Genomic DNA, 25801 nt, shown 5'->3' on the forward strand with positions numbered 1-25801 from the left:
AAGCTCTTCACGGTACAATTTCATTCAAGATCAAGCCCCGAAGTCCTTGAAGAAATCACAAGTCCGATTCAAGATCAAGTGTCCACCACTTTTGAATCAAATTCCGCTCCAGATAAAAGGAGTAAATTCCGATCTTCGATGCTAGTCTAGCAGAAAGTCCTACAACCCAGTTCAAGAAAAAGGCTGTGGAAAGTTAACAATAAGTAAAGCAACTCTTTTAGCAACTCTTCTTACTAAGAGACTAAAGCAGAACAATCAACGATCAACCTAAATGATTTGAAATCAGGGGGAGATACTCATCAGGGGGAGCATCCAAGACAGATCAAGATTTTAACGAGTCAATCGAATACTTGTGGCCATCCAAGGGGGAGTGTTGTAAATATTATGTGGATGGTCCACATGAATAGTTTGTTACTATTTATGCACAGTATTTTCACTATTCATTTGTGGAAAATTTGTAAAGTGAATAGTGCTTTCTTTTGTTTATATAAAGGAAGAATAGATAGATGAATGTGAAGAGTTCACGGGAAGGAAAGAGAGGAAGGAAGGAAGAGGAAGAGAGAGAAGGAAGAGGAAGAGAGAAAATAGAGGAAGATGAGAGGAGATAATAGAGAGAGTTATCTTTGTACTCCTATTATTTCAAATTATAATGAAAGCACCACTGCTGCCCCGAGGACGTACTCCAGTCACACTGACTGTAGAGGAACCTCGTAAATTTTGTGTCTTGTTTCATTTATTCCACTGCACCCACAGTCGATTTTACAACACATAATTTAATTTTCAATTTTTGGGCGGTGATAGTGGGAGTGGCCATGCACGATCAGGATCAATGGAAAAAGGTAGAGAAATTTGGGGGTTCCTCACTGCATCAATCTTGCTGGTAAAGACCCGTTCAAAAGGTCTGGAGGTGGTCTATTCATGTGGAAAACACACAATGGTTTTTTAATTCAAACCAAAATATAACAGAGCTGCTCTCTTAGGATCCTTTGAGAACATATGAGGTCATTTTCTATATGAGTCCTCAAATTAATCTAATGGTAAATTAAGATATTAACTTAAATAATTTATGTTACACGGATATAAAATACTAACTGATAAAACAAAACAAAAAAACAAAAAAATAAGAAGAGAGAAGAGGGTTTCACGTCATGTCCCTTTCATCTGCAAAACATGATCTCCTCATCAAATATCTAAACTTAGCAAATTCAATTGCATAAAACCCTAATAACTTTACACATCCAGTTTCATCTCATATTCTATCAATAATTATTCAAACTCAGTGAGTTGCAAAGCACCCAAAAAATTGAGATTGGGTGGTTTCAAAAATCGAGATCCCTTCCTTCTTGAACGCATGAACTCTTTTTTATATGAAATTTTTCGCCGACGGTGACAAATTTGAAACAAGTCCCTCTCCCTTTTCATACGCATAAAGGAGAAAACAAAAAACTCAAGATTAGAAAGGGGAGTGAATGTCAAGAGAGATGGAGGAGGAAGGGGATGTGGAGGAGAGAGACAGTAGGGGAAGAAGATGGAGTTTTCTCGTGAGAATTTTCTTTTAATTTAATCATTTTTGCTGAATTATTGTGTTTTGGTGTAAGGAATTATTTAAGTTGATGTATAGCTGAATTTACCATCAGATTAATCCAAGGGCTTATATAGAAAAAAAAGGCCTTACAAGCATGGGCGGAGCCATAAAGGGACCAAAATGGTCCCGGGCCTACCCTAATATTTTTTTCGCACCAAAACAAAAAACAAAAAAACTAGAGTTATCCCTCCTATTTCCAAAGCTTTTTTAGGGTATTAGAACCTCAACTAGAAATTTTCCTTATTTCCTTCACTAGGTTCGATTTGAGGCTGGTGGCTCTTATGCAATTAACCGACATCATTGTGAGTTTTGAGGGACTCAGATGATAAGGAGAGGGAGAGAGAGGAAGTAGGCGAGAGAACTGATTTTTACTTTTATTTTTTCTGGTATATTCCTTGGAGTCTTTTAATACTATTACTTTTGTTTTGAATCTGATCAGTTATGACACTAGGCATGGGGGTTGAGTTGAGGAAGAGGATGATAAGAATGACAACATGCCAAACCCAAATGATGGTGGTCTGTAGTTAGGACATATCAGATCCATATTTTTCTTAAATCAAAAGAGCGTTTTAAGGTGAGACTTTTGGCCCCTCCTAAGCCAAAATTATGGCTCCGCCACTGCTTACAAGTCCCCAAAATGAGAACCTTAGCAAAGCAATTTTGTTTTATAATACCCTTAATATAACCTTCTCTATTTTTCTCTTATCAATTAAACACCTCGTACCATTGAACACAAACATTTTCTTCTAACAATACTACCTGTCAAAAGGACTAACGCTAACATTCTAAATATGTTTTGTTAGATAGACAAAGTTCATATCATCTTCTTGGGGAAAATATATATTTGGGTGTCACTAAGCCTGTATATATCCTCGAGTGAGTATAAATCCTATAAAATCATCACACTGATATTACTCTAGTGACGTATAAGAATCTCCAGTCATCTAAATGGTCTTAAAGATCGATGCAAATAATTACAATGTTGTGAGTTTCATATGGGATCTTCTTTGATGAATGCACAGTTGAGATGTGTTGTATTTTGCGTCATATTGAGGCAAGCACAACTTGAAATGGTCAAGCTATTTATTCAAAGGATTAGATCACATCTAGAGCTATATATAGTGGTTAGGGGCCAAATTGTTATGCAGGTAGCATTAATTAGGTAGTTGAATAACATCAAATAAAATTGTAGATTGATCATCCTGAAATTCAACGGTTGGTGTTTACATATCAGGGACATGGTCCACCCAAGGGCTGCGCAACACCAAGTGTTAGGAATGTCGGTACTATAAGATAGAGAATGCACAAGGTAAAGTAGAAAATAGACACTAAGAATTTATGTGGTTCGGCAATTTATGCCTACGTCCACCAAACAAGGATCAATCTTCACTATATGAAAAAGATGAGTACAACAAGAGTAGTCTTACCAAGCCAAAGACAAGGCTTGATGGATACAATAAAGTATAACACACACTTTCTATCACTCTAAACTTCACTCACATAATGTGTAATGGAACACTCTCACTCTCACTCTTGGAGTGGAACTCTAGCTTTGGACTTGATCCTTTGCTAATCACACTTGGTTCTTGATTGGTTACTTCACTACAACATCACACCCATATTTATAGGTGAGGGTTTGGCATTCTACTAGTTTCTAGTGTATTCTTCAAACCTCTAGCATAGAAAGATCTAGACTAGCCACAAAATTGTAGCTTCTAGATCTTTCCATTTGCAACCAAGGAAGCTAGTACTCTCTAGCTTCTTCCATCAACTTAATAACATGCTAGAATTGTCTAGCATGCTCCAGCCATCTCACTTGCTTACTAGAATAATCTAGAACATTCATCATGTGCTGGACCATATACCAACAATCTCCCCCTCCAGTCCATGAGAGAGGAATTCCGATCATGACTCCAAGTTACCTGGAGTTCATCCCAGCAGCCTTAATGCAGAATTCCAACTTTGATTTTGTGACTACCTTTGTCAACATGTCTGAAGAATTATTATCGGTATGAATCTTCTTCAGCTGTAGCAACTTGTTCTCGATAGCGTCTCTTATCCAGTGATAACGAATTATTATCTTGCCAAATGCCACCAAACTGAATGATGAAATCTCAATACGCACATGCAAACAATGAGATGCAAGCTCGCACGAAAATTGATGTTTAAGTCCTAACTAAAACATGAATGACATGAAGCTCATTTGCCTCGTAAGAACCAACCAAAAACAGAAAGAACAAGCTCCAAAACTATAAAGGCTTAAACATCTGCAGAACTAAAAACAGACACCATACGGGTCGCCAGGACAGTGTGAAATTCATGTTTCCCTAGGTGCATTACCAGTGCTTGTGTCACTTTATTATATACTTTTCTACAGCATTCATGATGATACATTTGATAGTGAACGAAACTACGTAAAAATTTCAAGGGCATTAAGAACATCACTTCAGAAATCAACAACAAGACGAGAAAGGAACAATGATAACATGAAGATGAGAAAGGAACAATGACATGTATTACCAAATATCTCCGATCAAAGCCAGTCAGAATTTATTTTCACGTTAGCATTCTCGAAGGACTAGGGTTCCAAACGCACATAAGCATGTAACCAGTTTCCAACTAATTCCACAGAAAGTGAACCAGGTCAAATTCTAAGACTGAGTTCAGAGAACCGTACAGAACTTAGTAGACTACCCGGAAAAAAATGCTACTGCATAACCGCTACGACAACAGCCAAAATACAAATAATAAGAAACGGAAATTCAAGTGTTTAACTCACGAATAAACATCAAATTCATTGACACTGCATTAAACAAGAGATTATTGCACAATTTTTTTTTTTTTTTTTTTTGAGAAAAGAAATTATTGCACAAATACAAGGGATAAAATTTAGTAATTTACAGATAGCAGGAAACAGAGCAGACCCGAGTCAATTGTAACTCAGTCTGAGTCACACAAAGCACTAGGAAATATATGACCATCAAAGGGCACCAGACACCAAGTGAAGAGAGCCCCATAAGGTATAAATAAGACATGTCACGCCATATTCGACTGATTTCCTTATCTTGCCAAATACAACCAAACTGAACGGAGAATCTCAACAAGCACCTGCAAACAATGAGATGCAAACTCGGACAAAAATTGATGTTTAAGTCCTAAATAAAACAGGGATGGCATGATGAAGCTCATTTGCCTCATAAGAACCAACCGAAAACAGAAATTCAACATTCATGTTTCCCTAGGTGTATTACCAGTGCTTTTATCATTTTAGGAATACCGATACAGTGATGTTATATACTTCGCCTCAGATTAGTGAACAAAAGAAATTAAATAGACGAAACCAGTTACCAATTACAAAGTAAATGAGATGCCAATCTTCATACTATTCGATAAGGAATAACTTGTTGGATCAAACACTTTGAAACTGCATTAACAACAACAACAACAACAACAAAGCCTTTTCCCACTAAGTGGGGTCGGCTATATGAATCCTAGAACGCCATTACGCTCGGTTTTGTGTCATGTCCTCCGTTAGATCCAAGTACTCTAAGTCTTTTCTTAGAGTCTCTTCCAAAGTTTTCCTAGGTCTTCCTCTACCCCTTCGGCCCTGAACCTTTGTCCCGTAGTCACATCTTCGAACCGGAGCGTCATTCGGCCTTCTTTGCACATGTCCAAATCACCGGAGCCGATTTTCTCTCATCTTTCCTACAATTTCGGCTACTCCTACTTTACCTCGGATATCCTCATTCCCAATCTTATCCTTTCTCGTGTGCCCACACATCCCACGAAGCAACTGCATTAACATGCGAATATTTTCCTGTAGTACGTACTTACGGACGAAATTGAAAAGGACTGCGGAATTGGGGCTATTCCCATGACTAATGTGACATTTCCCTCCAACTTGGAGCCAAACACGATGCGACAAGCGGCAACACCACATTAAATACGTTCAAACCCACATTGGCCAAAGTGAAGAAATCTTCTCCAACTTTGCCTCTATACAAAGGTAACTTCTGCTCCATTCAAAGGGTTAATCACATTAAATACGTTCAAACCCACATTGTCGACGGACGCCGTCTCAGCCTTTAAAGGGCCACCAATTGGTCCGGTGAGGTCCCTGAACCCTAATCAAAACCTCACCGGCATCATCGTCGTCTCCACGCCCACTGACTGAGCTCGAACTTCTACGAGATTCACTCTTTGCTGCACCCATTCCTTTGAAGTCAAATCAGAACCGCTTGTTTACTGTTAAAAGAACGGAAGGTTGGATTTGATTCAAGTCGATCGTCTGCAGGAGGCAAATCTTAACGAGTGGCTTAGTAGTAAGGGCGCGGATTGCGATTATCCAATAAACTAAAAATGTGAGAGATATTGGGGTCGATGCTCTGAGCTTGTGAGTTGCTTAACTGTGGGCACGAGTAACGTGAAATTCCCTATAGCCTCACCGAGCACAGAATGGAAGGATGACCTTGGCTTGCCACCAATTGTCTCCCTTTAAAAAGAAAAAAACAACTTGGTATTCTCTCTAATAGAGATGGAAACCCACGTATGTGGATGAACTCTACCTCTATTAGAAAAATGACAAAAATAACGATACAAATAGAAAGTAAGTATAGCATTATTCTTTCTAAACGGCACAAAATCCGCCCATGACCCATGACTAAGTCTAAAGTTGTTTCGGGCTCACAAGTATTAATTGTACATGTATAAGACTAAAGCCCAATCAAAACCCATAATATCATCAGGCCCAACTCAGTGAAGGTCGAAACGTTTCGCCTTCCAAGTTTCTTCGTTCTGGTTTTCGTCTGGTGCCGTTTCGAGTTAATTTTAGCAAATTTATACAAACAAATAACCAGAGATTACGATCACCATTTTTATTTCATTCATCCAATTCCAAGCTAAAATTTCACACAAAATTACATAACATTATTACCACGATGTGGTCAAATCTGGAAGAAAAAAAAAACTCAAAAATCAGAGCACCGACCGTTTCGCTCCCAATCGCCGTAACGCGTGGGCTCCGGCCCTCTGGGGCCACCGATCTCGCCGGTCTCTTTATTCACCAAGCCATCGTCGTCGTCGTCGTGTTCTTCTTCTTCAGCTTGATTTTCGTGTTTTTCTACGATGGGTTCACTTTGCTCTTTGCTGGGTTTTTCGTGCTGGGGCTGCGATTGCGAGGCTGACGAGCACAGGAGCCGACTCACTGAGTTGAAGGCGGTGCGAGTTAGAGGCTCGGTGGTGGAGGTTGAGAGGATGGTCGTTGATGAAAATAGACGGCCCAGATTGATCGCCATCTTTGCTGATTTCTGTCCTCCTTCTTTTCCTTTTCCTTGCCTGCGAAGGAGGGATGAAATAGAATAGGAAGGAGGCAGGAGGGGAAGCAATGTGGCTGTTGATACGGCGTCGTGTCGTGGATTTGCGGAGCCACGTGGTGGTTGTCTAAGTTTTATTGGGCCGCCTATATTGGGCCTAAATAGGGAAAATTTCTTCCGTACGCCCGGCGCACCACATCATGTGTCACAAACAAGTGAATCTCTTTTTGAAATAATTTTTGTGTCCGACAGTCAAATTAGGTGCACTATCATATCGGAAAAGAATCCTCGTCGGATTCTTTTCTTAAGGATCCTAGAAATTTCGTGATCGTGATCGTGATCGTTTATCGTACATTGTGCGAATCCATTTTCCTATCATATTCACTGTACTGCTTGACTGCATGTAGGTACAACTGTAATACAAGGATCAATACTCCTTCCTTAAGTGGGTCGAGTAGTCCATTTGATTTCGACTGTAAGACATGAAAACTTCTCTTACATTCTCTTTGAGCAAAAGTTAGCCTAATATTCCGTTTATTTGTGTCTGACGGATGGCGTGGTTGGACAACGTACATAAGGAATATGGATTTCTCCCACAGTGGGCTTGTTTGGACAAGTTGTCCAAAAGACAATTAAATTGTTGATGAATAAATACCAACCAAGAATTCCCAACATGTGGATAACCCGGAACAGAAAAGGTGAGAGAGAGAGAGAGAGAGAGATGGGAGGAGAAGGGCATTTTTTGAAGAGGATTGCACGCATAAAATTCCCACAAAGGCACCCGAAATCCTCAAAGCCAGGTAAGTATCACTTTCTATGCAAATCTGTTTCAAGTTCAGTTTCACATTTTTTCTCACTCTGTTTTTACTTTTTTGTGTTTCTTTTGGGTGGAAATTACATGATTATTTAGTCAATGTTAAAAAATACGAAGTCGGAGAGACATGTGCTCTACGGATGACGTGATCAGACATATCTGCTCAAGTTTTTTTTTTCCGAAACTTGGATGAAAGCCTAATGATTCTCTTTTGTTTTATCTGTTTAGGTTCTGCTTCAAAAACTCAACATGAATCGGCGCTTGGGTCAGATGTCCCCGCACGGTCGAAAAACACGGCGGTCGGAGGCAAAGCTTCTCTTCAGCCGGAACGTACACCGGTCACAGCCAACGAAATAGATGCCATACTTGTGAGCAAAATATTACTTTTCTATAACAACATATTTGGATGTAGCATCTTTCCGGTGCGATGATTTTGTTCATTTTGCAGTTGGGCGGATGCATTTGAAGGAGAATGTACGAAACAAAAACTTACAAGGTCGGATGCAATGAAGAAGATCAAACCATCGAATGATGTTTGTTATTATGTTTTTAACTGAATGATTAAGGAGCCAAATGTACGTTTTTTGTACAGAATATTTATTTCTTGGCCTTGAGCATTAATTTCATAATTCAGCTTTTAATTTCATTATCTGCTCTTAAACATAATATTTTTTAAATAATTGGTAAAGAACCAAAACTGTACATTTATTTTTTTAATAATAACCACGCAAAGAGACCCGGGAAAAACTATAAACAAATTAATATATTTTAAAACCCCTACACCCAGCTCCCGCAGCAAACTAGTTTGATTTTTTTCGCCACCACCTCCTGCTTCTGCTGCTACCTCCGGCCTCAGCTTCATCGCAGTGGTGAATCCATGAATCGATTGCGAAAAATCCTTCCGAAACCGAAACATGTCGATCTGCGTATGATGTTTGCTGCTGCTGTTTAGGTTCTTTAATAATAATAATCTTGGATGATGGTCGAGTCGTCTATGTCATCACTGTGTGTTTACTGCTACCGGTTGGGTTTCTCTTGCTGAGGTCTTGATGCCTCTTGCTAAGATCTGGGTGGCTCCCGTTGCTGATGGTGCGGTCCTCTTCCTCGTTCGAGAGGTATTTGTCAACCTGTGCAGCGGCTTGCCTTCCCTCCGAGATTGCCCACACCACAAGGGATTGACCACGCCGGCAATCCCCAGCGGCAAATACCCCATCCACATTGGTTGAGAACCGACCATAGTCCGCCTTGTAGTTTGAGCGTGGGTCACGTTCCAAACCCAACTTCTCTGCTACCGTCTGGAACAGAACACAGAAAAGCCTAGTGAGCAAAACATGTATTCGAATTTCCAAGAAAGCCTGAATGTCAGTGGATAGGAATTAAAATACTAACCGCCTCCGGTCCAAGGAACCCCATTGCGAGTAGGACGAGGTCAGCCTCGAGGATCTCCTCAGATCCCTCGATTTCCTTGAATTGGAACCGCCCAGTTTCATCCTTCTCCCATTTGACACGTACCACCTCGAGTCCTTTCACGGCCCCATTCTCATCTCCCACAAATCTCTTTGTCAGCACCTCATAAGTTCTTGGATCTTTGCCAAACTTAGCTGCAACTTCTTGGTGCCCATAATCCACACGGAATACACGAGGCCACTGCAAACACAAGGTAAAGAAAATAAATACGCAAGACATGTAATAATATGCATTCAACTCACAAAAAACTTGGTTAATCAGCGCATCCAATCAAGAGTGAGTTAAAAACGAAAAACACGAGATTTTACAATATCCAACCTGTGGCCAAGGGTTTCCTGGAGCCCTTGTTCGTGGTGGCTCAGGGAGAAGCTCCAGATTTATGATGCTAGTGCAGCCATGGCGAACAGATGTTCCAATGCAATCCGTGCCAGTGTCACCTCCGCCAATTACCACAACTTTCTTCCCCTTGGCAGAAATGTAGTTACCGTCCTCGAGATTGCTATCTAATAAGCTCTTGGTGTTTGCACGTAGAAATTCCATTGCAAAATGTACTCCGGACAGCTCTCTCCCTGGTACAGGAAGATCCCTGCACAAAAAAAAAAAAAAAAAATTTAAATAAATAAAACTTATGAAACGAAAGAATCATTGCTATAAACCATATTCAGCATTTAGAATTACAAGTTACCTTGGTTTCGTTGCTCCTACAGCTAAAACAATGGCATTGTTCTCCTCTCGAAGCCTTTCAAGTGAGTACAAAGGATCATTTCCAATATTAGCGTTAACCACAAAGTTGACACCTTCCTCAGTCATAAGGTTAACCCGCCGTTGAACTATCTCCACTTTATCAGTCTTCATATTAGGAACTCCATACATCATGAGCCCTCCGATTCTATCAGCACGCTCATACACAGTCACTGTGTGGCCTATTCTGTTTAGCTGATCAGCAGCAGCTAGACCAGCTGGCCCACTTCCTACAATGGCAACCCTTTTCCTGCAATTACAAAAAATATCAAACTAATGATTCATGCACAGAAAACTTGCGAAATGAAATATTTATTCTGACAATACAAGATAGCATCACTCTTAGGATGAGAAGAAAACCATACCCAGTTCTCTTTACGGGAGGTCGTGGCACCATCCACCCTTCCTCAAAAGCCTTGTCTATGATGGCACATTCTATGCTTTTGATAGATACGGGATTCTCAATAATACCCAGAACACAAGAACCTTCACATGGTGCCGGACAAACCCGACCAGTAAACTCGGGGAAGTTATTGGTCTCAAGAAGTCTCTCTAATGCTTCATGCCACCTATTCTGGTACACCAACTCATTGAACTCTGGTATTTTGTTACCAAGAGGGCATCCAGTGTTCTCCTGCAAATTTTTTAAAATAACATGTTCAGTAATTGGTAGAGATAGTCTGTCCATAGCTAGATAATTCTCGATAACAGGTAAAAGAGCCAACAAAAATATACAAGTTCTTACCTGATGGCAGAAAGGAGTCCCGCAATCCATGCAACGGGCTGACTGAGTCTTCACAAGTGGTCCAGGTTTAGTTTCCTCCATAACTTCCTTCCAGTCATTCATCCGAACATTAGGATCCCTATATTGAACGCCCTCACGCTCATAAGAAATAAAACCGCGATGTTTAACAGCATCAGTGACCTGAGAAGGCCTCTTCAATGCTTCAGCATCTTCTACCTTCAGCAAAATTCAACTCTCATATAAGATTACAGAATCCATTGAGATTACCGGGATGCAAATTCAAAATAATCATATCTCTGTATATAAATTTTAAACCAATTACACTTGTAATGATATGAACACTTTAAGACAAAACCGATGTGAATGCTGCTAAGATCAGAGATGTTCCACACATAACTGACATTATACTCATGAAAACAAATCAGAAGGGAGATCCCCACAAAACAAAAGTTCTTTTGTTTGTCTAACAAAAAGGAGAGAGGGAGAAAGTCAAAGGGAGATGCGTATTCATGCTTATATAAGGGTAAATAATTCAATTACCTGATTGGATTTCCCATTTAAAGATGCAGCCGCCAACTTCTTAAGTTCTTCAAAAGCATCTTTCTCTTCAAGCTCTGGCTCATCTTCCTCCTCGTGCTCTATAACCTGTTTGCTTTCCTCTTTCATATCTGCAAGAACACGCTTGTACTCTCTTGGAATAACCTTGATAAACTTAGGCAAAAGATTTTCAAAATCAGCCAGTACTTCAACGGCCAGCAGGCTGTTAGTGTGCCGTTGATGTTGTTGTATCATCATTTGAAGAGTCAGAATATCTTCTTCTTCAAGTTTATCAAGATCTACAAGCTCAGGATTACATCGAGACCGAAATTGTCCATCCACATCATAAACATAGGCAATGCCACCACTCATCCCAGCAGCAAAGTTCCTGCCAGTTTTCCCGAGCACAACAACAGTGCCACCTGTCATATATTCACAGCCATGATCACCAACACCCTCGACAACTGCCTTAGCCCCTGAATTGCGAACACAAAATCTTTCTGCTGCCATTCCATTGAAGTATGCCTCACCACTAGTGGCACCATATAAAGCTACATTACCGATGACAATATTTTCTTTTGGGTCAAACTTGCTTCCCTTGGGAGGATAAACTACAATCTTTCCACCAGACAAACCTTTACCAACATAATCATTACTGTCACCCTCAAGCTCAAGCATGATTCCAGGGCACAAAAATGCTCCAAGACTCTGCCCTGCACTTCCACTAAATTTGATATGAATGGTGTCAGCAGGAAGCCCTGCCCTGTTGTAACGCTTTGTCACCTCGTGGCTAAGCATTGTTCCAACAGCACGGTTCACATTGCAAATTGGTGTCTCAAAATATACAGGAAGAGCCTTTTCCAAAGCAGCTTTAGACATAGCAATTAACTTGTGATCAAGAGCCATATCCAAGCCATGGTCTTGTTTCTCAACACAATATTGTGCAGCTCCAGGCCGAAGGTCTGCTGCAGGTCGAAGTAACAAAGATAGATCAATATTGTCAAGCTTCTCATTGTTTTTAGTCACTTCTCTATCAACTTCAAGCATATCTGAACGTCCAACCATCTCATTTATAGTACGGAAACCAAGCTGTGCCATAATCTCTCTGAGTTCCTCAGCTACCATAAAGAAAAAATTAATAACATGTTCAGGTTCTCCAGCAAACTTCTCACGAAGTACAGGATCTTGAGTTGCGATGCCAACAGGACATGTGTTCTTGTGGCACTTCCGCATCATAATGCAGCCAAGGGTTATGAGAGGTGCAGTGCTGAAGCCAAACTCTTCCGCACCAAGAAGTGCAGCTATGGCAACATCTCTTCCAGTTTTTAGTTGGCCATCAGTCTGGAGAGTTGTCCGGCCACGAAGATCATTAGCAACCAAGGTTTGATGGGTCTCAGCCAAACCAAGTTCCCATGGAAGCCCTGCATTCTTAATTCCTGTCCATCTAGAGGCCCCCGTGCCTCCATCATGTCCAGAGATCAAAACATGGTCTGCGTGCCCCTTCACAACTCCACTAGCAACTACTCCAACACCTGCCTCCGATACCAACTTGACACTAATTCGAGCTGCTGGGTTAGCATTCTGCAGATCATTAGAACAGAATTAAGATTCAAATTAAAAATGCATTGCTCCACAAGCAGTAGAAGCAATATCACAGCAGGAGAAGCAGTTTATAGGATTCATTATTGAAACGGAATGTACCTTAAGATCATGAATTAATTGTGCAAGGTCTTCAATTGAGTAGATATCATGATGGGGAGGTGGACTGATAAGACCCACACCGGCAGTAGAATTCCTCGTAACTGCAATGTCTCCAATAACCTTGTGTCCAGGAAGCTCACCTCCTTCACCAGGCTTGGCACCCTGTGGAAGACAAATAAGTTCAGTTTATGTTAACTCCAAGAAACAATTAATGTAGGAACATAGGAAAAAATAGATGAAAAATCCAAGGTCCAGTGTATATATAATTATATACCTGAGCCATTTTTATCTGCAGTTCATCAGCATTCGTCAGATAGTAACTTGAAACTCCAAATCTCCCACTAGCAACCTGCTTAATTGCACTCCTCTTTGGATTCCGTGAACCATCTGAAAGAGGCTCCATACGAGATGGTTGCTCGCCTCCCTCACCTTTAGGAAGGGAAAAAAAACTCATTAGCAATATAAAGAAGCAACAGTTGATGTATTAGAAAAGTTCCAAGTAAAGATTTGAAAAACAAACCTGTATTTGACTTTCCTCCAATTCTGTTCATAGCAATGGCCAGTGTACTATGCGCCTCCAATGATATTGATCCATAACTCATAGCACCGGTACAGAACCGTTTAACAATCTCACTAGCAGGTTCCACTTCATCCAAGTGAATCTGCTGCTCTGTGTTTTTAAATTTCAAAAGACCCCGAAGATTGCAGGCTTTATTTAATTCATGAATGAACTTGGAGTATTCTTTATATGCAGCAACACTGTTAGTTCTGGCAGCCTCTTGAAGCTTCGCTATAGCAAAAGGATCATTTAGGTGAACCTCACCACCTTTTCTCCAATGGTAATCCCCAGGATTTGGCAGTGCCACTGCTTCGGCACTTCCTGGAGGATAGCTTCGAGAGGGAAATGCCAACTCGTGCATATGAAGTTCGTCGCGAGCTAGCATCTCGAATGTTGCACCCTCAACTCTACTAGGGGTTCCTGCAAAGCACCTCTCAACTACTTCTGATGAAAGACCCAACGCTTCAAAAATCTGTGCACCCTTGTAAGAGGCCAAAGTAGATATCCCCATCTTGGCAAGAACCTTCATCATTCCATAGTTGCTTGCTTTGAAATACTTTTTAACCAGTTCATCCTTGGAGTATATTGCCCCATTAGCTTTTGGTGGGATCTTTCCGTCCACCTGCAGTCTCCAAATGGCCTCTATAGCCAAGTACGGGCAGATAGCATCTGCACCGAAGCCAACCAGTGTACAGAAATGATGAACTTCACGTGGCTCAGCAGATTCAATTATCAACCCCACTTGTGTGCGTTCAAGGTTTTTGACTAGATGTTGATGAACAGCGCCAACAGCCAAGAGGGAGCTTACTGCAACACGCTTTGGGGAGAAGGCTGCACATTGAAACAGCAACAAGTAAATAAAACATAGTTGTAAATCAAGTACTTAAAAGTTTTCAACTCAATGGTAATATAAATAAACAGGCCATACCTCTGTCTGAAAGAACAAGTGTGGTATATCCCTTCTTTATTGCTTCACGCGCTTCAGCACAAATCCTGTCCAAGGTTTCCTCCAATCCTTCCCTACCACGTTTCTTGGAATAAGTTATATCAAGAACTTTGCAGCGCCAACCTCTATAGTTCATTTGCTTGATTGCTTCCATTTCGTCAATGGTCAAAAGAGGACCTTTGAGTGAGAGACGGTGACATTGCTCTTCGGTGGTTTCTGTCAGATCACCCTCTGGACCAATCATGCATTCCATAGAAGTTACTACCTTCTCTCGGATGGGGTCAATTGGAGGGTTTGTTACTTGAGCAAACATTTGCTTGAAATACTCAAATGTAAGCTTTTCTCTATTAGACATAACAGCCAACGGGGTATCGTTTCCCATCGACCCAAGAGCCTCTACACCATCTTTTGCCATGGGAAGCAACAACATTTCCAAGGATTCAACTGTATAACTGCAGAGTGGGTAAATATTTCAGTTACATGAAAGTCCCAAAGGCCATAACAATAGGTAAGACAAGCAAGAACCACATACCCAAAAGCTTTCAGTGGTGCCAATAAACCGTGGATTCCCATGGTTTCCATGGTTTCATCATCAGTAGATGCCTAGAAGACAAATGATATATAAAAGTCAGAATCGACCACATAACAAAATCTAAGAAAAAACAACAAAGGCGACTTGCATATATAGTTAAGTCAACTTACAGGAATAGCTCCAGCTATGGACGGAGGGACCCTGTCAGATTCATGAACAGAATCTACAATGTCCTTGAGCTCAATCTTTTGCCTTTGAAGCCACTCCCCATACGGCCTTGCCAAGGAATATTGCTGCTTCAAGGCTTCGTCGTCCACAACAACGTGGTTCTCAAAGTCCACCAAAAGCATCATTCCAGGGTTAAGTCTTCCTTTCCTGCTGACATCTTCCGGTGGAATGTCCACTACGCCAACTTCACTGGCCATAATAACGCGTCCACTGTGGGTGACATAAAATCGACCAGGTCGGAGTCCATTACGATCCAGTGTAGCTCCCAAATAGCGTCCATCAGTAACTGAAACAATTATTTGTTAGAACATATGTACACAAAAGTAGTAACTGATGTAAATGTATTACCAAGTCAAAAACATTTTAGAGCATATATTACATGATATAAGAGCTGGCCCATCCCATGGCTCCATGAGAGATGAGAAATACTCATACAGTGCTTTCCTATCTGGGTCCATGTTCTTGTCATTTTGCCATGCTTCAGGAATCAACATCATAATAGCTTCAGGGAGACTTCTTCCAGCTTGAACCAGAAGCTCCAGAACACCATCAAAAGCACCTGCATTATGGACCAGTGATTGTACAATCAGACACGCAAAATGGAACCAATAACCAAACAGGCTCTTGTCGCTTTAAAAGAATGTAGACGTGCATGCACATGCTAACTCAAGTTTTATAAACTCACCTGAATCCGAAGAACTGGCATCCACAATGGGTAACAGCTTCTTTAAATCACTTTCTGATAGACCAAGTTCCTTACACTTAAGCAGTCCCTCACGTGCCTTCATCCTGAGTACATTTTACAAGAATGTCAGGAAATTACAACATCCAATATTGACAAGGGTATGAGGCACATAAGACATCAAATGAATGAGCAGGAATGTATACAGAACCCACTAACGGCAAAAAAAAACAAACCAGTTAACATTTCCTCTGAGGGTGTTGATTTCACCATTGTGGCCAATAATACGCATAGGCTGAGCGCGATCCCAGCTGGGAAAGGTATTTGTTGAGAATCGAGAGTGAACCTGCACAAATAATCAAAAGAACAAATATTATCATGTACAATTCCATATTCTTTATTCATAATATGGAAACCCGATGCTAAAAGCCTAAAACAACACACACAAAATTGTGTTCAGGCAGCTCCAGTCAAAAGCATACTGCAGGGCAAGTACAATTTGAAACCCTAAGCTATACTTCGACCAAACACAATTTCCTTTTCACCACTCATTCGTAATTTTCATCCTCAACAACTGATCATAGAGAGCACTGCACCAAGTTTCTGCAAACATGATTTACTTGATAATGAGGTTTCTTACCAACTCACCCAATGCATCCAATCCAGCATCCAATTTCAATTAGTAATCAAGGGAGTGGAAGAACTTAAGAGATCATTCAAACCTCAATGCCTCAGAAGTCATTCCTCAACCTTGCACCTCTTCAGTTACTGGTTGTTCCCACGCTGTTTGTGGAGCATGGAGTTAGTGGAGAAACAAAACAAGTGAATGGATAAAATATTTACCAGGGCCATGTAGCTCGTAAACCTTTCATTGCCAAGATCTGCATAATAGTAATCCTTCAGCTGAATGGGCTTCAGCTGACCCTTGTACACAACAGTTCTACATAAAATCAAGTAACAGATTGAATTAAATGATCGTACAAATTATAAAACTTCGTGAAAAAGAAAGCATGCGAAATATCTAAAGAACAAACCTTGAGGAAAGCGAACATATATAAAAGTCTTTAGCGCCACCAAGTTCAAGGTTTAATGCAGCTCGGATAGCAACCATTGACAGCCTTCTTAATATGTACATCTGGAAGGAAGGAAACGTAAAACAGAATCATATTATTAGGTACATATGAAATTAAACTGCTCATTTTTTTTCTCTAAAACAACCCCACACTAGACCTCCAAAGGTTGATTCACAACATGGAAAAAAATACCTGTCGCTCGAGGTCAAGTTTTGACCTTGGGGTCGCAGTAAGGAACACTTGCTCAATAACAGGTTCTGTCTGCAAAGCAGACTTCCCCAAGTCTGAGTTATCTGTTGGGACAGATCGCCACCCAAGAACAGTGTGTCCAAGGGACTCTGCAACCTGAAAACATATGAAGAATTTTCACATAAATTCCATCGGACAAGAAATGAAGGTCACAATTAGGGATAGTAATTAACAAATTTACACAAAAAAGATCCACCTAACAACAAAATGACACAAACAAATTAAGCATTGTCCTACTGATGCACACCACAAAAAATTCTGAAGGACGCCGTCCAATAAGAAATTATATGAAATTATTCCGTTTTCATTTCCACATTTGTCTAAAGCAACTAAAACAAATGTATTGAGTTCAACAATGTGATAAAGCTCCGCGTCAATGGAATCATAAGATTACCTTTGCAAATACTCTTTTGCTTTCTTCTCTTCGACTCTCAGATGCAGGCAAGAAGAACATTCCAACGGCATATTCGCCTGCCGGGGGAAGATCAAACCCGGCATCTTTGGTAACCTGAAAAAGAGCAACCCGCAACAACTATCAGTGCTGAGCATGCACAACTTGGTGATGAAACCATAACTTCAAGTGGATACATTCAAAAATAATTAAATGTTCTTCAATCCAAAATTCATACTAATTTCTTTTCTTCAAAAAAAAAAATCACAGAAAATTACCATGCACATTTAATATATTTAAATAACTAAAAAAAATAATATCTAAACAGAAACAGAAATTTCAGAAAAAGGTATGATCCATATAGAAGATTTTTCTATTTTTATAACGAAATAATCTACGAGAAAAATGATTTGAATTTCAGTTAAGAGCACATGGTCTTGACCAACTGACTAACCAAAATTAAATATTTAATCTCATTAGAACCCGCCAAAAATAATACCAAAAAAATACTAAATAGATAAATAAAAATTCCGAAAAATTAGAGATAATCCTCACCTCCTTGTAGAAGTCGTGAGGAACACCGACGAGAATCCCAGCTCCATCACCAGTATTCGTTTCGCACCCACACGCTCCTCTGTGCGTCATCCGCTCCAACATTTCAATTGCATCCGTAATCTGAAAAAACACACAAAAAAGTAAATAAATAAAACGACACCATAAACGTGCGTTTAGCAATTTTCATTTCCCACCAGCATAAACAAACACGACGGCGTACCGTTTTGCGGCTGACCTCGCCGGACAATTCGGCGACGAAGCCGACACCACACGAGTCCTTATCAAACGACGGGTCGTATAGCCCGAGGGGCTTCTCTGGAACGGCGGAGAGCATGTTGCGTACGACGACTCGGAGCTTCGGAGAGCGACCTGGACCGTCGGAGCGCCACAAATGGAGCCTCTCGGATCCGGACGCCCTCAATCGGGTCCCGAAGAACTTCTTCGCCAGAGCCTTGCTAGATTTCCGGGAAGCAGAGCAGGTAGTCACCGCCGCCCTGCTCCCGCCGAGCCGAGCTACCGGCGTCGCATTGAGCTGCGACGGCAGAAGTGACGATTTGGCTCGGAGCTGAACGACGGAACCGCCAGTGCTCGCCAACATTATTCAGAAATGGAATCGGATTGGATGCCGATAATTTGCAAATATATAATAATAATTATATAGAAATATTTATAAAATATGTGCTTAGAATCTGAGTCGTTTCAGGAATCTTAATCCCGTTTTCGAAAGCTTGATTAGGAGACTAACACAGGATTAGATCCAGATTAACAAACCGACTGAGGTTTTCCTCTGAGATCTGTAGACGACACCGTTTCGAGATTGGGGAGGTGAACGGCTGTAAGTTGGAAGGGGAGAAAAGGTCAACAAATTTGCCGGTGTTTTCTGTTCCTGATCTCGATTTTCCGGGAAAGCAAGCGAGAAAGTGATTTTCCCGGAAAATAGTGAGAGAAAACTGAGAGGGAGAGGGAGAAGGAGGGGCAGCGCAACCAGGTATCCGAGCGGCCCTTTCAGCTTTTGGGTTCTATGAGGCTCTCAGGGCGGTGTTTTTATAGAAAAAAACAGAGGCAGGTTTTCTAGAGAGAGAGAGAGAGAGAGAGAGACGGAGCGGAGTGTTTTAGTGCTAGAGAGAGAAAAACAGGGGAGTGTGGGGACCACAGGAAAGGGAGAGAGCCGGGCCTAAATTTTACCAAACGCTCACCGTTTCATTTATTTATTTTTTTTAACAAATAATATTATCACGTGTAGTCGGGTTTAATCTCACAATTAACTAATAAAAATATAGTTCAAAATTTCAACTTTGTTTTTTGCAAATATCAAATCTTAAATTTTTTATTTACAAATGAAGAAAAATATCATCAAACGACATCACTGTTTTATTTAAGTGACGGGTACAGCTCAGAATTAGCGAAATGCCACGTGGGCAGTAGCCTATGCGGCACGCGACAGCCGCTGATGGCTGATGACTGATGGCTGGGGCCCGCGTGAAATACTTTGGGTTTGAGATAGAGGAGAGAGAAGTTTATTTTTTTTTTCTTTAAATGGGTAAACTCGTTGCGGGTTTTTGCTTTTTGATGTTTTTCTGTTTGCGTCAGGCCGCCTCACGCTGTATCCGAGCCTGCAGATCTGACTAGGTTCGGATCCGAACCTCCGCGGTAAAAAAAGATGGTAGGTAATTTGTTGATTTGGATAACTACGACGGTTACCGGTAATCAGGTTTTTTTATTTATAAAGAAAATTAAACTCTCCATATTATTCCGGGTTTTCAAGCTTGAATGACCAGTTTGTCCTTGGAAATCAAAATATTTTCTTTTCTTTTATGTTTCAATTACAATCCAGTTTAAATTGCATCGATAATATTTAATTGATTACTTAGTTAGAGATTGGTCATTAATTCAACTTGTACAACCCTCAAGGCGGCCCACAACATCATATTAAAATAAGATTATCGTGTGTCAAACATGAAATTTAATACATATATTTATTTTTCTTATTACATCTATATCAAATAACGATCGACAAATAGTCTTTTTAATAGTGAAAGTAAAAATGATTTAGTTGTTTTAGTACCAATCGTATCCTATCGCATTATCCTTGTGTTAATCTGTGTGTTCTTCCTTATCATATTTGTGCGCTAATTATGTCATTACATAAATAAATGAATTTTCAATCAGATTTTTATTTTTCTCTATATAAATAAAGGCTAATTTGGTAAATTAACCTAATTCTTAGTGATGCCGCAAGTGACGAAATACGCGGCCCGCAGATTTTATACGCGGCCAACAGTAAAAGTTGGTTTTAATTAACTTTGCTCAAAAGTCCTTTTTCTCGATTTGGAAATTTTTTTTTGTGGTTCTAGTAATCTGCTAATTAAATACAAAATTAATGACGATCGATAAGATTAGAAGTGACCCCTCTTTCTGGATTGTTCTATCGACTGAAACTTTTGCCACATTTTGTTTTAATTACTCCACATTTTGAAAAGTCTATCTTGACAAAACACCAAATTTAAGAAGTTTAACAGAAATAAAAGTAACCCGTCATGAATGACAAGTTGGTTTAGCGGTGCTTGATTTCTATTTAGTTGGAAAAGACATTGAGATGGTTAGCATTTTTATTATTATTTTATATTTTCTAATCATGTAAATAATGACGATCGATAAGATTAGAAGTGACCCCCTCTTTCTGGATTGTTCTATCGACTGAAACTTTTGCCACATTTTGTTTTAATTACTCCACATTTTGAAAAGTCTATCTTGACAAAACACCAAATTTAAGAAGTTTAACAGAAATAAAAGTAACCCGTCATGAATGACAAGTTGGTTCAGCAGTGCTTGATTTCTATTTAGTTGGAAAAGACATTGAGATGGTTAGCATTTTTATTATTATTTTATATTTTCTGATCATGTAAATAACTTGTGTTTTCCTCAAGATTAAATGTTCAAGTCAACTCATCTATGTATTTCTCATGAGTGAACGAACAAATGGATAAACGATGACAAAACACCCCGTGAATGCTGGAAAAGAAACGGACGAATGTCTCACTCGGTGCTACTCGATCGCTAGTGTACAATCATGCGGTGCTCAGCAAAATGCTTCGCTCAACAACAGTCGGCAAGGTTTGTCGACTACACTCAACAATTGTCTGTATGTCATCTCGCTCTTAACAACTATCAGCAACAGATGTCAATATACCATATCGCTCAGTAGGTCATGCGTGCAACAAACTTTATTTTTAATGCCCTGAAGAAAAAAAGAACAACGTCATTGTTTACCAACTATGAGTAAAGTTACTATTGCTTAATTTTTCCTTGTTATTTTTTCTTAAAGAGTCGTTTAATAACAATTTTGTTTTTACTTTTCAATTAGTAACCACTTTTAATTTTTAAAATAATAAAAAGTGAAACTTAAACTCAATTTTTGAAAACTCAAATACTTATTTTTTATTTTCTTTGAAAATTGAAAGCTAAAAATGATTAATAAACAAGATTTCGATTCCATTTTAAAAAAAAGGGAATTGTTATTAGCACTTCAAAATTCTTATTCTACACCTCAAATTTTATATATTTAGAAAAAAAATACATTTGGAAGGAGAGTATAATGAAATTTTTGAAATGTCAATAACATTTTCCTTTAAAAAAAAGTTAAAACAAAACTTCATCCAAAAAAATAAAAGTTAAAACAAAATAGTTATCAAATCGCTTTAAGTAAAAATCACGGATCCGCCACTCGCACCATCACTCATGCTAATTACAGCTCACCTTGTAATCTTCTTGTTTAACCTTCTAATAATTAGCTGCAACTCACGTGTCGTCACCTACTCCCACACCCTAATCACTCTACGCAATGATAGGTCTTTGGGAGTTTGGAATGGGACCAGCTATTCAGCTGTCTAAATCAAAGGGACTATATCAGAAAAATATAGAATTAGTTAGGGCACTTTTTGAAAACCAGATTATAAGGACTCCTTTGTATCAAATATACCGAAAAGTACGGATGCCCAACAGACTTTTCAACCTAGTCTCGAAAACGACGTAAATTTTTCCGCAAATTCAAAAAATTGCCCCGTTACTTTTGCAATTTTTATTTCGACTTTTTATTTTTTATTTTTTATTTTTTGGTTTAAGGAGACAGCACGGAAACACACACGTGGTGGGGATTTGGTGGCCACCAACCACTGCGATGTTAGGTGGGATTTTAACAGTAAAAAGTCCAGGCACCACGTGGACTTTGGGTTGTCCCCAATACGATACGCTGTGTACCGAATCAGTGGAGACCCGACGCATGCGGACTCCTTCTTGCGACGACTTGTTTACTTTCACCAACCCAATGGAAATTCCGGTTTTCCCCAAATCCAAGCATGCGTAGTAGGTTGAATTGAATTTTTAAAGGCATTGGAAAGACGGTTAATACATCAAATGTGATAATATGATTGATATAAAACTTAAAAATAAAAAAATTTCAATTTTATATTTGATGTATCAAGTCGTATTTCCAACATACTAAAAAATCTCTCATATAATAAACATATATAGTATATATTGGAAGAAATGAAAATTACGAATGCCAAGTCTTTGCCTATGAGGTAGTTCGGTAACTTACCAAAATACATGTTTTTCACACAGAAAAAAAATGAATACAATGTGCTTTTAGAAGTAAACAAACCGACCAAAACAATCACATTGGTATGCGTTTTATTTTTCACATGACAATGCATATCGGATTGTCATATCACCAAATTGTATTCTTGTTATAAAGAGAGGTAACAGTATGCTCACATGTTGAAAGTTTGATAGTTTGTAAAGTACATTTATGATGTTATACTTTATAGAGGAAACTTTCGTTTTTCGTTTGACCTCCTAAATTATTACCTCAATTGTGATTGACTGTTATAACTTTTTTTTTTGGTAAATTAACCTCTTAAACTATTCAAAATTAGCCAATTAATCCCTCAATGTTAGATTGATGAAATTTCGCCTACTTTGCTATCAAATACTAGCACATGACAATCACGTGATTCACTCTTAATAGTAAAATCGTGTTAGTATTTGATGGCAAAATGGATAAGATTTCATCGAATATGACGGTGATAGGTTAACTGGCTGATTTCAATAGTTTAGACGAATACTTTCAACTAACGACGGTTTACCCAACTTTATATCGTAGTTGATAATGACAAATACACTACGTATAATGGAGAATGATGATGATTAGTTAAATGTGCACACATATGCTTAAATAAACAAGTTTCAAAATTGTTCTTTGTAAGATTAAATTGATTGATACATCGACAAACGATAACTTGAGTTTGTTGTAAAACTTGTTTTATATTTTGCACGTAAACATGCATGAGATGAAATTACACCAATAGATAAAGACCTGTCATACCACACGACTTGCCGCCCACAACCCAAAAGAAATGGATTGGGTTGGAATTGGATGCGATTAAGATTTAATTAGAATCGTGATCGTCATCGTCGTTTTTATCGACGAAGTTGTTTGTGTTGTATTATGCTCATAATTCGTATTCTCACTAATGTTACACGACCGACGACGGTTTGTTTTGTTGGCATACATTAATTTATAGAACGTCTAGGATATATTCCAAATCCATGTAATAGTTTAAGAGGTCAAGTGACAATTTATCTTACTTTATCGTAGGTGATAATGAGAAATACACTACATATAATGGAGAATGATGATTATTAGTTAAAGAGTAATGCTAGGGAGATCAAATTTTAAAATCAAATTAGGTGAACCAAATGATGTGGTTGTTGATAATTGAATTATTATTTAAGTGTTGATTAATATGCTTATTTTATATTGGTGACGCATCATTTGGTTTAAAAATTCGGTCTCCCTAGCATTACCCTTTGGTTAAATGTGCACACAAATGCTTAAGCAACCAAGTCTTTTTTTTTTTTTTTTAAAGAAGGGGGACCAACATGTGGTTTCGTCATGGCAGTCCACCCTTTCGGGGGTCAAAAGACTCATAGAGACATATTTGATGCCAAAGTGGATAAGATTTCATTGAATATGGCAGTGATGGGTTAATTGATTTCAATAGTTTAGACGAATACTTTCAACTAATGACAATTTACCCTACTTTATATCGTAGTTGATAATGAAAAATACACTACGTATAATGGAGAATGATGATGATTAGTTAAATGTGCGCACAAATGCTTAAATAAGCAAGTTTCAAAATTGTTCTTTGTAAGATTCAATTGATTGATACATCGACAAACGATAACTTGAGTTTGTTGTAAAACTTGTTTTAGATTTTGCACGTAAACATGCATGAGATGAAATTACACCAATAGATAAAGACCTGTCATACCACACGAATTGCCGTCTACAACCCAAAAGAAATGGATTGGGTTGGAATTGGATGCGATTAAGATTTAATTAGAATCGTGATCATGATCGTCGTTTTTATCGACGAATTTGTTTGTGTTGTATTATGCTCATAATTCGTATTCTCACTAAAGTTACACGACCGACGACTGTTTGTTTTATTGGCATACATTAATTTATAGAACGTCTAGGATATATTCCATGCAATAGTTCAAGAGGTCAAACAACAATTTATCTTACTTTATATCGTACATGATAATGAGAAATACATTACGTAAAGTGGAGAATGATGAGGATTAGTTAAAGAGTAATGCTAGGGATATCAAATTTTAAAACTAAATTAGGTAAACCAAATGATATGGTTGTTGATGATTGAATTATTATTTAAGTGTTGATTAACGTGTTTATTTTATATTGGTGATGCATCATTTAGTTTAAAATTTTGATATCCCAGTATTACCCTTTAGTTAAATGTGCACACAAATGCTTAAGTAAACAAGTCTAAAATTTATTTATTTATTTTCGTTTTTAAAAAGGGGACTAGCAGGTGGTTTCGTCATGGCATTCTACCATTTCGAGTGTCGAAAGACTCACATAAACATTTCAGCCTCTCCTTGACCACTATCGTGTGATTCACCAGTGCCAAAAATTGAACCCAATATGCGCCATGTTAAAAATTATTATTTGTCATAAAAGTTGCTTTGTATTTTGCATGTAAACATGCATGAGATGACACCTATTGATAAAGACCTCTCATTGTCGTATACAACCCAAAAGAAATGGCTTGGGTTGGAATTGGATGCGATTACGATTTAATTACAGTCGTGATCATCAACGTCGTTTTTATCGACGAATTCGTATTCTTACAAAATTTACGCAAACGACGACGGTTTGTTTTTTTTGTTTGGTGGTACGTTAATTTATAGAACGTCTAAGATAAACATGGTGACTCGGATATGGATAATTACTGGATTTTATTTATAATAAATGGTCATAATCAAACATTAGCTTTAAAAAATTAATATAATTTTAATTAAAAAAGGAAACTTTAACGAAAAGCTTCCAGTACTATTCACTTTAACGAAAAACCATATTTTTACACTAAAAAGTCAATCATGATACTATTCACTTTACCTTTATTTTGTCCTTATCGTTAAAACTAAAAGTTTTCAAACTTTTTTCATTAGTTTTTCTATTAAAATAATCAAACATTAGCTTTAAGAAATTAATATAATGTCTAATTAAAGTAAGAATTTACGACGGACCCAATATATGTGGATCCAATTAGTTTTGCCAAAGCACTGTGCCGGCCCCGTTATGTATGCATTCGTA

General features: G+C 38.7%; 3 protein-coding genes across 6 annotated transcripts; 1 reads left to right on the plus strand and 2 right to left on the minus strand.

The window, feature by feature from the left end:
• Positions 1-6444: 6444 nt before the first annotated feature.
• Positions 6445-6950, minus strand: LOC126624304 (uncharacterized). The gene has a single exon (XM_050293345.1). The coding sequence runs from the start codon at positions 6877-6879 to the stop codon at positions 6553-6555; it is 327 nt and encodes a 108-aa protein (XP_050149302.1). The 5' UTR covers positions 6880-6950; the 3' UTR covers positions 6445-6552.
• A 605-nt stretch (positions 6951-7555) lies between these two features.
• Positions 7556-8357, plus strand: LOC126624311 (uncharacterized). Its single transcript, XM_050293357.1, has 3 exons — positions 7556-7697; positions 7940-8079; positions 8160-8357. Exons 1-3 carry the CDS (start codon positions 7571-7573, stop codon positions 8175-8177), a joined length of 285 nt encoding a protein of 94 aa, XP_050149314.1. The 5' UTR covers positions 7556-7570; the 3' UTR covers positions 8178-8357.
• A 16-nt stretch (positions 8358-8373) lies between these two features.
• LOC126624044 (glutamate synthase [NADH], amyloplastic) lies at positions 8374-19151 on the minus strand. Of its 4 annotated transcripts, XM_050293040.1 has the most exons (22): positions 18338-19151; positions 18118-18237; positions 17566-17679; positions 17115-17267; positions 16884-16984; positions 16693-16789; positions 16086-16195; positions 15853-15956; positions 15547-15726; positions 15110-15453; positions 14940-15010; positions 14390-14859; positions 13423-14292; positions 13177-13331; positions 12903-13064; positions 11205-12782; positions 10665-10880; positions 10285-10553; positions 9864-10169; positions 9497-9764; positions 9101-9358; positions 8374-9006 (listed from the first exon to the last, which is right to left on the minus strand). In XM_050293040.1, exons 1-22 carry the CDS (start codon positions 18713-18715, stop codon positions 8704-8706), a joined length of 6627 nt encoding a protein of 2208 aa, XP_050148997.1. In that variant the 5' UTR covers positions 18716-19151; the 3' UTR covers positions 8374-8703. The 4 variants fall into 4 exon arrangements, with proteins under 4 accessions (XP_050148997.1, XP_050149002.1, XP_050149010.1 ...); XM_050293045.1 differs by lacking the exons at positions 16884-16984; positions 17115-17267; positions 17566-17679; positions 18118-18237; positions 18338-19151 and adding an exon at positions 16498-16632 and having other exon boundaries at positions 16715-16789; XM_050293053.1 differs by lacking the exons at positions 16693-16789; positions 16884-16984; positions 17115-17267; ... (1 more) ...; positions 18118-18237; positions 18338-19151 and adding an exon at positions 16490-16631.
• Between the last annotated feature and the right edge of the window lie 6650 nt (positions 19152-25801).

This window comes from Malus sylvestris, chromosome 1, assembly GCF_916048215.2.
Source record: "Malus sylvestris chromosome 1, drMalSylv7.2, whole genome shotgun sequence".
Taxonomy (NCBI): Eukaryota; Viridiplantae; Streptophyta; class Magnoliopsida; order Rosales; family Rosaceae; genus Malus; species Malus sylvestris.